The sequence below is a fragment of the Ictidomys tridecemlineatus genome, chromosome 5 (assembly GCF_052094955.1).
Source record: "Ictidomys tridecemlineatus isolate mIctTri1 chromosome 5, mIctTri1.hap1, whole genome shotgun sequence".
Classification (NCBI taxonomy): Eukaryota; Metazoa; Chordata; class Mammalia; order Rodentia; family Sciuridae; genus Ictidomys; species Ictidomys tridecemlineatus.
The window spans coordinates 140,340,677-140,352,905 of NC_135481.1; the positions used below are offsets into that span (position 1 = coordinate 140,340,677).

Below are 12,229 nucleotides of genomic sequence, written 5' to 3' on the forward strand. Positions count from 1 at the left end.
GAGTTGGAACATAAGGAAACTAACTGTGTGTTACCAGGGACCTTACTTACCTTATCTCAGTTGAGAAATATATTATTGTTATCCGCACTTTACAGTTAGGGAAACTCGGACTTCAGCAACTTGCTCAAGGCCACAGTTAGATGGGGGATTTTGGATCCATTTTTCAATTATTTGGCCCTAAAGTCTGTGATCTTTCCACTAAACTACTTGCATCTTGTCCAGATGGATGCCTTCTCCCCAGCACCAGCATCAAAGTGTAGTTTATATAAGAACATCTTTCCCCTCCGTGATAACCAGTCTCAAACCATTCCATATCCGGTCTCCCAATATCCCTCAGTTTCTTAATATTCTTATGAGACTTACTTTCTGAATTTCCTGTTAGTCTGAACTTAAAACAATGAGTTCTAGAAATTTACTATTTATCATTAAACTGGGCATGCCCTTTTATTCTTTCATGTTTAATGATGCTTCTTCATTCGAATACTCTTAACGCAGGGGTTTTTGCAAACACTTGTAGCCAGAAAATGTCAGAGCTGGGAGAAGCACTGGGGATAATCCAATTTTATAGGTACAGGTTCAGGGAGGTTGCAGGGGTTTAGTGGCAGGGCTGGCTCCTTAAATCCAGGTGTCCAGGGAGCCGATCTAACCCTCTTTCTGTTAGGACAGCTTGTCTTTGAAGGTGTCAGAAGATATGTGAATTGTTTCCAAAGGAAACGGTTTTTATTTTGAAGAACTTGAAGTCTCTGCACAGACTACAGCAGGCGCTCTAGAGTGGATGGTTCCATACGGACCCAACTCTCTTGTGTTCTGCTTGCCTAAGTCGGGTAGCCTCAGAGGAATGGGCCAGCCTCTGTGACCCTCAGAGTCACCCAGTTGGTATAAACTGGACTGTTATCCAGCTGGGGAGATGATGCATTTTAAAATGTTCCTCCCATTAACGTTGGTTTTATTTCTCCTCGTGGTGATTAGAACAGGTCATTGAATGTCTGAAAGTCAATTCAGTGTAAAGCCTCTCTTCATCCACACCTGGTACACATCACCTTGACTCTGAGGTCCCAGCCTGCTCACGGAAGGGGCAGAGCTTCATCTCTGCCTCTCTTTCCCTCTCTCCAGCTCCTCTACACTCTCAAGAGCCAAAGGTTTCTCTCTCTTTCCAGACCTCTACAAGCATAAGTTCATCAACTGCCGGTTTATCAACTCCACCTTCCTGGAGCAGAAGGAGGGCTGCCACATGGACTTCGAAGAAGACAATGACTTCCTGATTTACCTCGTCAGCTTCCTTGGCAGCCTCTCTGTCTTGCCTGGGAACATCATTTCTGCCCTGCTCATGGATAGAATCGGAAGGCTCAAGATGATCGGTGAGTTGTTAGGGTGTCCCATCTGGACTCCGCTGGGCTGGGCCAGTCAGTGGTTTTCAAGCACCCTAGGGCCATGGAGTATTTATTTAAATTAAAGAAAGCTTGTCCAGGAAACCAAGCAGGTAAGACTGAATCTGGTGCAGTTGAACCGAGGAGGTGCATCTGCAGAAGCCCAGGGTCCTGGGGAAGGAGTCTGAGAGCTCTAGCACAGGAGAAGGACTCCCTTTCATTTTCAGGCTGAGAGATTCTGTGGCCCTCACTCATTCTATTAGCATTCAAAATGAATATGAAATATATCTGCCCTTCCTGGGTCATAAGGGGATTTTAAACAAACATGCAAAATGCTCTTAAATGATAGCTTGATGATTTAACATAAATCAGATTACTTTTGTTGTTTAACTATAATGATGGGGCTTTGGAGTTGGACAGACTCATGTTGAAATCTGAGCACCCCGAGACTGTTAGATGTGAGAACAGTCTTTTACTTCTCTGGGTTTCAGTTTCTTATTTATAAGATGAGGTACCTGTAGATAGCTGTTGGGATGATGAGGGTTGAACATAACATATCCCAAGCATGTGCTACGTTTGGCACATGGGAGGCTCCCACAAATGGTAGCTATATACACACACACACCCCTCAGTTCCACCAGGATTTGCAGCTGTGTGTTACAGCAGTATAATGGCATGCATGGTGAGCCAGAAACAAAAAGTACACACCGAGGACCGCGGAAAATGTACATTAGAATACATCTTACATCCCAGGGCTGGGGTGGCAGGAGACCCATTAATAAAAATGCCATTAAGGATCTGCCCTCGGGATATAGTTGGTCAGGAAAATTAATACCTAGATTCCTAGTACCAAAACTCAAAGGGAAACAAAAATAAATCACCTAGTCATTATATTGGAGAAAATGGGTCAGGTGTTCATGAGAAGAAAATCTTTTCCTGGCATTCGACTCATGTGGAATATTATTATGACAAATAGCAGCATGAATATTCCGAATGGTGAGCATAAGAAGTGCCCGTGACTTCAAGCTTTTAGTCTTATGGGCAGGCTGCAGAGTCGTCTCACAGATGTGAGACCCTGAGCTGTCCCTGCTACAGGCTGTGCCCTGGTCAGTTCTGATACCCCTGAGGGAAGGGACAGGGACCTACTCATTTCTGAAACCCCCATGCCTGGCAAGCACCTGCCGTGCGTTGACACTTAGTCACGTGTCAATGAGGGAGGCCCCTTTCCTGCATTCTCCAGAGGCACCTCGCTCTCAGCAGAGGGTACCACAGGGTGACATCGTGTCAGCGCCAGGTGGCTATCTCTTTCAAAATTAGCTTTTTGAGTCTGTAGACATTCTTTTACCATCCCAAGCTTCATTTTCATAATTGCTAAAATCATCTCTCTGCTCCAATGAGATCATGAGAGCAGGCATGTGACACTTCTGCCACTTGATGGCTGGACTTGAGTCCAGAGTCTGAGCCTGTTGGCCAGGTCTTGAAGTAGCTGGGGAAGGTCTGGGGAAGGCAGGGACTGCAGGGACTGCAAGGTGGGGTGGGTCCTGCTCTCCATGGATGCAGGAGGAAGGCTGGGCTCAGGGGACAGGCTGGGCAGCAGGACAGCCGATACCTTCTCCATGCCATCGAAGCCCCTTCTTATCATCCCAGGTCATACTTGGGCTCCCAAGTTAGAGATCTAGAACTACCATTTAGAATTTCTCCATATTCGACTCCTATGAGAATTTTGTTTCTGAGCTGGATTGCAAGCTCATTTGGAGCTCGGGCAGTGCCTCCTCTAGAGGTCTCTGTACCCTGAGTCTTTAGGAAGAAGCCGGACTCCCAGGGGTCAGTGTGCAGTGAATTCTGGGTGCTCAGTAAATATCCATTCCACAGTGTCACGATGGGACATGGTGAGCTGCTTTGAAACAGCATTTCCCATGCCCCCCAGACCAAGCCCCCCATAGAATATGCAGAGCTGCTCTGTCCTGCTGACTCTCTGGGGCTCTTGGCAGGGTGGAAGTTGCTTCTTGTGAACAGCGGAGGAGAGAAGTTTTCCTAATGAGGCTGTTACCCACTCATTCACTCAGTAAACATTTATTTATGCAGTACTTATTCTCTGCCAGGCTGTGTGGGAAGCAATGAGACTGGAATGGTAATGGAGATAGTCAATATCTCCGTGCTTAAAGAGCAAATGATAGATTGGGAGAGACAGACATGAGCTAGAAATTTCATTTAACTAACACTATGAAATGCTTGTTATAGGTCAGGCTGTGTTCCAAGTATTTTATCATTATTAACACATCAAGCCCTTGTCATAACCCTTGGAGGCAGGCACTACTTTAATGTACATTTTACAGATGGGAAAATGAGATAGCACTGAGAGGTTAAGTGACTCATTCAGGGTCACACAGGTTTCGAAGTGGTGAAGCTAGAATTGGATCTCAAACCTCTTAAATACAGGGGAATAAATTAGAAAGTGGGAGGACTGTGGGCTATAGGGACCTACAGCAGGAACAACTAACATGGTTTCTTTGAGGGCTGCTGTGGGTAGAGGGCACGGTTCTCATGGCACTTGTGGTCCGTGGGTGCCCCTCTCCTCCCCTTCTAGTTCTCTCCTAGCAATTGGGAAAGAGACCACGGACACCTACTTTCAGCCCTACCTTCCCAGGGGCTGCAGCATCCAGGCGGACAGTTAGCATCTCCCAACTCATCAGTAAGCCGTGGTACTAGCCTTGCAGCCCTGGGTCTGAGGCCAGGCCTCTGGGTTCTTGGCAGCCAAAGCCTGTTTTTCTCTTCAGCCCGATGGCTGCTGGGAAATGAAGCCTGCTTTCCCACTGGCTGTCTGGGATCTGCTTTCCTGCCTCCTCTCCAGCTCTGCTCCTGGGCTGCAACCTGTCCTGCCTCGCCCTGCCCCCACCTGGGCTTCCCGAGCTCCCAGGGTGGACCCACCGCATCTGGCCCGGTCTTATTTTGAGGAGATCTCTCATCATTAGCTCCGTCAGCTCGAGTCCTGGCTGAAGAGATCCATCCCCACTGGTTTCGAGGAAGAGACTGTATTGATGGGTGGCTTGAGAAATGTTGACGGGGTTTTCAGAACAAATGAGGCAGGTAGGCAACCCGGTGGTGGCAGCAGGGACAAGGGGAGAAATCACCCTCATAGAACCTAGGGGGCTGGAGGCCTGGAGGAAGAGCCACCTGGCAGGAGCTGTGGTCCTGAGAGGTGAGGCCACTGACCACCAACCAACCAACCAAACCAACAAAAACAACAAAAGTGGGGGGTTTCTAAAACAGAATGGGAGTTGAGGAACAATGCTCCAACCTCTCTCTCCTCCCAGGTGACAATGATGTCCATCAGTCACCCTGGAGCAGAGAAAGCAGAGGGATCTTGGGGTGGAGAGGAGATGGGAGGGAAAAGGAAGCAGGTCAGCCTTTCCTGAGGTTCCCTTTTGGTAGCCCGTTCCCACAGGAATGTAAGATGCAAGAGAATCTTTTTTTTTTTTTTTGCTGAAGTTTATTTTAAATTTTAATTTATTTAAAAAACATTTTTTTAAATTAAAAAATTAAAATGATTTTAATTGACACATTTAAATTGTATATATCTATGGGCTACAAAGTGATTCTCTGCTATACATACACAATGTGGCAGGCTTAAGTCAAGTGCGTTGACCTCCTCACCACCCATACTTATTATTTTTTTTGTGGAGAAACATTTGAAATTTATTTTCAGTGATTCTGAGGAATATGATATGTTAGCATCAATATCATCACTGTACCGTACAATACATCTCTGAAGTTTATTCTTCTAACTGAATTCGTATCCTTGGACCAGCATCTTCCTGATACATCCTCACTCCCCAGCACCTGGTAACCACTGTGCTACTTTCTGAGTTTTACTTTTTTAGGTTCCACATGTCAGTGAGATCCTGTGGTATTTGTCTTCCTGTGTTATTTCACTCAACGTAATGGCCTCCAGTTCCATCTGTATTGCTGTAAATGACAGAGTTTTCCTCTCCTTTAAAGGGCTGAATGATACTCCATGATGCATATGCATTATGTATATGTATTATCCACTCATCTGTTGATGGGTATTTAGATGGAGTCTGTATCTTTTCTATTGTAAATAGAGCTGTGAGAACGTGGGCAGGTGTCTGTTTGACATATTGATTGCAAATTCAGAGTGGAGCTTTTTTTTTTTTTTTTTTTTTCCTTTTTTTAAACTGATCTTTATGTCTCTCAAGCACCTTGAACAGTGTCTGGCACTTAGTATATTCTCAACAAATACCTCCATCTCCACCACCCCCAACTCTTTTGGACTGAACAGTACCATAGAGTGGCAATTTCAAAATCTTTCCTGGAGGTAAACTCTGGTGACCCATGCAGAAGCCTCTGATCCCATGGCTGGGGTACCATGGAGGGGGATTCAGGCTATATTCTCTCCATGTGGAGGATGGACCTAATACTTCAGGTAACTTGTCCCATTAGGTGTGCCTGTGAAGATGGGAGACAGGACAGAACCTGTGGGTGACAGTCTTGTTTGAGCCATGAAGTTTCATGTTTCTTTCCGCTCTTGACCTCTCTCCTCAGGTGGCTCCATGCTAATCTCAGCAGTCTGCTGCTTCTTCCTGTTTTTTGGCAATAGTGAGTCTGCAATGATTGGCTGGCAATGCCTGTTCTGCGGGACCAGCATTGCGGCCTGGAATGCTCTGGATGTGATTACAGTGGAGCTGTATCCCACCAACCAGAGGTCAGTCCTTCCTGGGATTTCCTTTGGACTTGTTGGACTTCTTTAGCTAGAAGTTCACCTGCCCACTAAATCTTGCAAAGTGCCTGGCCATCTTGGTCTTTCTTGTGCTCCATGCACCAAATATATTCTAGGTTATTGAGTTTCTCTGCATAAGGGTTGGCAAGGTCCTGAAGTGGGCAGTCTGTGGCTCGATAGGATGGGGTGGGTGGTCAAAAGGTAAAAGACAAGATCTAGCTACATCTAGGCAGAGGATTAATATTGAACAATTAGCAAAACCTGTGTCATGCAATCCTCAAGGGAGGTGAGAACAAGCCTGCCCACAGGAGATAAAGGGAAAAGGTGAACTAGAAAACCAAGCGTGGGGGTGGGGCTGGGGAGTGAAATAAAGGTGGGGATGAAGGATGAAGTTCCAGGGCATTTGCAGAGAATATGTCAGAGAAGCCCAGGGTTTACTTTTATTTTGTACAAGCCACATGGGAAAAGGCCTAGTTTAAAGGCACAGGGTCAAGGCCATTACTTGGTAGTTGTTTCTCCACGTGGAGGGGGAATTGTGAATTTTAAGGTGAAGATAAGTGGCCCTGTGGCCAAAAAAGAATGTGAAGGAGTGTGGAAGGTGGGTAAATGGATTTCTAAAAACAAAACAAAACAAACAAAACAAACCAACCAAACAAACAAAACAAAAAAACCTTAATAATAGTCCCCAAATTAGTGACAGAGAAGATGGGATTTGGGTAGCTACACTAAGTCCCCTCCTCCAAAAAAAAAAAAAAAGAAGAAGAAGAAGAAAAAAATTGATCGTTATTTGAATGGGATGTAATTTTATATCTAGGAGACTGAAGAGAAACAACTAGAAACAAGAAAGTAATACTGGTCAGGTGATCAGCAATAAAACTACTTTAATGGCTTACAGGTTTTAAAATGTATCAAAACAAGTTAAAAATGTAACTGAAGCTGAGTGTGGTGGCTCACCTGTAATCTCAGCAAGTTGGGAGACTAAGGCTGGAGGGTGGCAAGTTCAAGGCCAGTAAGAACCTCAGCAACTTAGTGAGACCATCTCAATAAATAAATAAATAAATAAGGGCTGGGGATATAACTCAGTGGTTAAAGTACTGGGGTTTATAATCCCCAGTACCAAATAAATAAATAAGTAAATAAATAAAATAAAATAAATTAAAAAATAAAAAGGAATTGAAGTCCATTTGTAATAAAACACCTAGAAATCAATTTGAAACACTCATAGGAATAAAACTATAATAACCGTAAAACTTACAAAGAGGTAAAAGGAGACTTAAATAAATGTCAAGATATAACTCATTATGTATAAGATGATTTAATCTCATGAAAATGTCAAATTTTATTTAGTTTTTCTCTAACTTATGAGAGTATTTCAGAATTCAATGAGATTTATTTCCTCTGGGATCTTGAAAAAAAATATTCTGAATTTTATTTAGAAAAGCACATGTGAAAATAAATATACAGGAAAATGCTGAAAACAAAAAGACTGGGATTAGGTGATAGTGATTATAAAGGTAAAGAGTTTTTCAATTATAGATAAATATAAAAAGGAATTGTGAGTACAAAAATATAACCACATTCTTAAATTCTGGTATAAAAATATTTTACTTCAGTTGGGGAGCAATGGTGTTGGGAACATTATGTCTGTGTATAGATGAGGTCATGGCAGGATAAATGGCGAATAATAGTTATCATTTGGAAGTGTGACTGAGGGACAGTAACTAGGATTAGGTGATAAACCCCAAAACTTTATGGCTTTCCGAGGAAGTAGGCATTTCATTTTTTTCTTTTGTAGAAAACTACAGGAGGCAGTTTAGGCTCTTTCTATGTTGTTCTTCCTTGTCTAGACTTAATCGTGGTCTACGATGAGACCATTTATGTTTTAGGAAGTAGGATAGAAGGAAACAAGACAAAGAAGAAAGCAGAAAGCCTGATCAAGAGCTTTCTTAAGGAAGTTTCTTAGTAGGTACCATTTGTATTTACAACCCATTGGCTAGAACCAAGTCACATGACTACAGCCAGCACCAAGGGATTCTGGGAAATGTAGTCTTACATTTGAAGAACTATATGGAGGGACAACTAGCAGTCTGCCACAAGGAGGTGTTACTGAGGGAGAACATTACACTTTCTGTTTTGCATATGTCTTTATTATTTTTGCAACAAGCAAGTACTAACTGTAAGTATTTTAAGAACAGATATATTTGAAAAGAGAAGGAAAAAAACTTGAAGGCAATAATTCAAAACATTAATCATTGTGATTGCCTTAAATATTTTCGTATCTTTATATTCTGTATTTCCAAATTTGATTAAATGAGAATGTGCTAATTTTATATTTAGGAAAAAAACTGCCCCGGCCACCCCCCCACTCAAGAAAAAGAACCCTGTTTTATTTATCTAAAAAGGTCCAGAATTTCAGAATTCTTTCCTTTCCTTTTCTTTTGCAGGGCAACAGCCTTTGGCATCCTCAATGGATTATGCAGATTTGGCGCCATCCTAGGAAACACCATCTTTGCTTCTTTTGTTGGGATAACCAAAGTGGTCCCAATCCTTCTGGCTGCTGCTTCTCTGGTTGGGGGTGGCCTGATTGCCCTTCGACTGCCAGAGACTCGAGAACAGGTCCTGATGTGAACAACCTATGGGGAAAGGAAAGATCAAAAGAATCTTGTCCAGGACACTAAAATGCAGCCACATCTCCTACCTGTCATTGTCCACAGGACACCTTGGATAGCGCAGGAGAAGTTGATTTTGAGATCTCTAGTTTAGGACCCACTTCAGTTGTCAATATGTTTGTTACTCAGGTGACTGATTTGGGGTGCCCTGAGCCACTCTTAGGATCCCAGAGCTGTGTACTTGGCCTCAGGTTTCCCCAGCCCAAAGTAGAGGGAGGACCCTTCATTGAGTACATACCTAAGCAAAGACTGTGCATTTCCCTAAGTGAGGTGCAAGAACTTATTTGCATTTCAAAATGAATTTGAGGTTGAGAAACATAAAGCTTCCAGGAGATCAGTGACCTAATGAATTAACTTGCCTAGAAGTTAGGGAGATCACATATTTTTACATTCAAAGGTATCACCGAACATATTTTCCATTTGAAAATTGGCACAATAGCATTGAAGATACTCTGATATACAAAACCAAATATTTAATCACTATCTATAGAGATCGACTTTGCTAAGCGTCCTCAGCTTTCCATGATGACTAGGTGATACATTTAAGAATGACATTTATTGCTGTTTTGCTATTTGAAGAAACTTAACAGGATGAGTATTCTGTAAACTAAGTTTGTATATAACTGTCTTTGGGTTTATTTGCAAATATTGCCAGCATTTTAGCCATATTTTGGGAGAACTTGGTGTTTGAGGTCCCAGGAAATTGGGTGCAATCAAATAAAATGCAAGCACAATTTCTTATAGCCATTTAACCTGCTGTTCAGAGGATGCACTTAGCAAATTAAGTGTGGTTTCATTTAGTCCAGGCACTTTTCTTCCTGTGGGTAGAGAGGTTACATTTCTCTTCTACACAGATGACCTGTGAAGCTGAAGCTTACCATCTTCAGTACTGGTCTTTGACTTGGCTTTTCAACCAGAAACAACACAAGATGTTTTCCTTGGCCTCTGGCACTTCCTTTATAGGCAAGAATCAAATAACATGGGGAGTTCAGGGATAAGGAAACATAGCCACAGTTCTCCCAAGTGTGAATTCTTTCTGTTTGCTTAGCAGTAAAACAGGATCCATATTTGTTACAGTGATGAGGTCCCATGAGACATACTACATGTTCTAGTTTGAGGCTTTTGAAACACAGGCCACTAGCCTGGCAGTCAGGGAATATAGTGGAGTCCGACGTATTTTCCTTCAGTACTCTAAGATGAAATTCCAGTTTGGGACATAAGAAGAGAGTGGGTGAGGTGAGGAACCCAGGACAAACCCCTCTGGCAAAGGTCAGCAATAGACTGAAGACCTGCCTCCAAGAAAAAGGAATAATTTTGTTTTAATAGTCAGAATTGCCTAGCAGCAAAAGCGGCAGTGAGCCCCATAGGGAGTTCCTACCACTGAAGGTGAATGTGCCCAGGCTGGGTGAGTGGCAATCTGCAAGAACTAGTTCTCTGATTTGCTGCAAAGGGCTTCACTTTGCCTATCAGAAAGCTCCAAAAATTAATATAGAATGATAATGGTGTTGAATGTTTCTTCCAAAAATGCTTACCTCCTTCCCTAGCTTCAGGTCATCTTTCTAAAATTCTCTCCATTAACAGGTCAACAGGGGGAAGGAGTAAATTTTATGACACCTTTCCACCTTCAATTTGAGATCAGTTTTAATGGTTAAAATGTTTACTCTGCTTCTCGTATCCCCACCTCTTTATTTACTCCACCTTTGTGTGTGTGTCGGGGTAAGGAAGACCAAGTCTGATTTGACATCCCAAACCCCCTAACTGTACATATGTATATGTAAATATACCATCATGTATTAACATTTCTCTCAGTGTTTTATAGGAGTTAACTAACGTAATGCTAAGTCGATAATGACAGACTCTATGTAATATAGCTGTAATATACTTTCCGTATTCTTGTGATATGAAATACAGTGGCTAGGATCATAAAAGAGAATTGCATAGATCCAGGATTACCACATCCCTTGTAACATTGTTCTTCAATGGATAGTACAATTGAATGAGCAGCAACCACTTAAGAAATGTACAAGACAGAGCTTGCTTTTCTAGTTAAGATGGTTCTTGTAAATTTAAATTATGATTAACTTTTGAGTGCAGGGTGGCTGCAATAATTCATGGGTTAACTCCAGTTGGTTTCCTGGACTCAACTTCAGAATTATCTTTATGGCTCCTTAAACCAACTACCTAACCAACCAAGTGCGACTCCTATTCCATCCATCATGTGGGCATTGGTGAAGGCTTTCCCCCTGGAGAGTTTGCCTGGCACTGGGACCTGGCCACTTCTCACAAGCTGTCAGTACTGCTGAGATTAATGTGTCTTTAAAAATAGTCTCCGTGGCAGGACCTTGGGGGATAATGCACAGCTTTCCTGACCATCCATTTCTTTTTCATTTTGTGTTTTACCCTGAGAAACTCCTGACAGCATCCACGGAGGGGCAGAGGGACGATGTGTTCTTTCATTGAGCAAATCCCTTCATGGTTCGTGATGCATTTAATGATGCCCAGTTTGGGAGTAGTTTCTTTTAACAGTCTCAACTGTATTGTGACATCTCCTGATGTTGATTTTTGATCTTTTGTTTTATTAAAAATAATTAGTGAAAGAGGTGTGCCTATATGTGAAGTTTGTAGCGTCTTACCTTGAGGTCATGTAATAAATAACTCCACTCCCAGAGTTCCCTGGTATATGTTACTTCATGAAAAAAAATAATAAAAATAACTAATAAAATCTTTAAGAACTGGGGTTAGAGATTGTTTCCAGGCACTAAGGTCTTTTCTGTACTCCTAAATTAGCTGAATCATTTTCTTATTTGTGCATAGGGAACTTGAGAGGTGAAATGGAGACACTGTGGCCACATGTGATGTGGGCTAGTAGTGGGCTACAAGGTCCTATGCTGCTGCTTGCTTAGTTTCTGAACTAATCCCCCCAGTCACCGATGTCTCACTATAGAGCCTCCCACAGTTTTTTTTATAGTGAGACAATGTGACCAACACTTACCCTCCACTCCTGAGACCATTGTTGACTATCCACTGGGCTGTTTAAGGTAGAAGATGTGAAGAATCAGTGTAAACATGAAAAGGTTAGTATTTATCCATCTTCTTAGCCATTCCTTCCTTCTTTCACTCACTCATCCACTCTGTCCGCAAATACTCCTGTGCCCATCTCTTGCTATGGCCTGAGGTTAGGGTAAAAACGCTGGTCACAATTCCTTCCCTCTGATTTATTCTACTTACAGTGAGCAGGCATGATGGGTATTAAATATGTCTTAACACAAAGTGCAGGGACTGTATAGCTGGCAGGATGCACCTCTTTTTTGCAAGGGGATTCCTACTGCCCTGCCAGACAGCTGTGGGCTTCTGAATCTGGCTCCTCTCCAGGCACTTTTCCTGAAGGAATGTGCCAGTTTCTTATCTTGATAAGGGAAGGTAAGGGAAACAGTGCATTTGTTCATTTCCTATTG

The 12,229-nt window shown here is 42.6% G+C and overlaps 1 protein-coding gene across 7 annotated transcripts in view; it reads left to right on the forward strand.

Moving 5' to 3' along the window:
• The window catches only part of LOC101964356 (synaptic vesicle glycoprotein 2B), a 171,432-nt gene extending 160,059 nt beyond the window's left edge, over nt 1–11,373 (forward strand). For all 7 annotated transcript variants that reach the window (XM_005320110.5, XM_040275278.2, XM_078051207.1 and 4 more), the window contains 3 exons: nt 1,158–1,358; nt 5,931–6,090; nt 8,550–11,373. In XM_005320110.5, the coding sequence (XP_005320167.1) occupies nt 1,158–1,358; nt 5,931–6,090; nt 8,550–8,733 (545 nt within the window). In that variant the 3' untranslated portion in view covers nt 8,734–11,373. The remainder of the gene's footprint in view (nt 1–1,157; nt 1,359–5,930; nt 6,091–8,549) is intronic.
• Nucleotides 11,374–12,229: the final 856 nt, after the last annotated feature.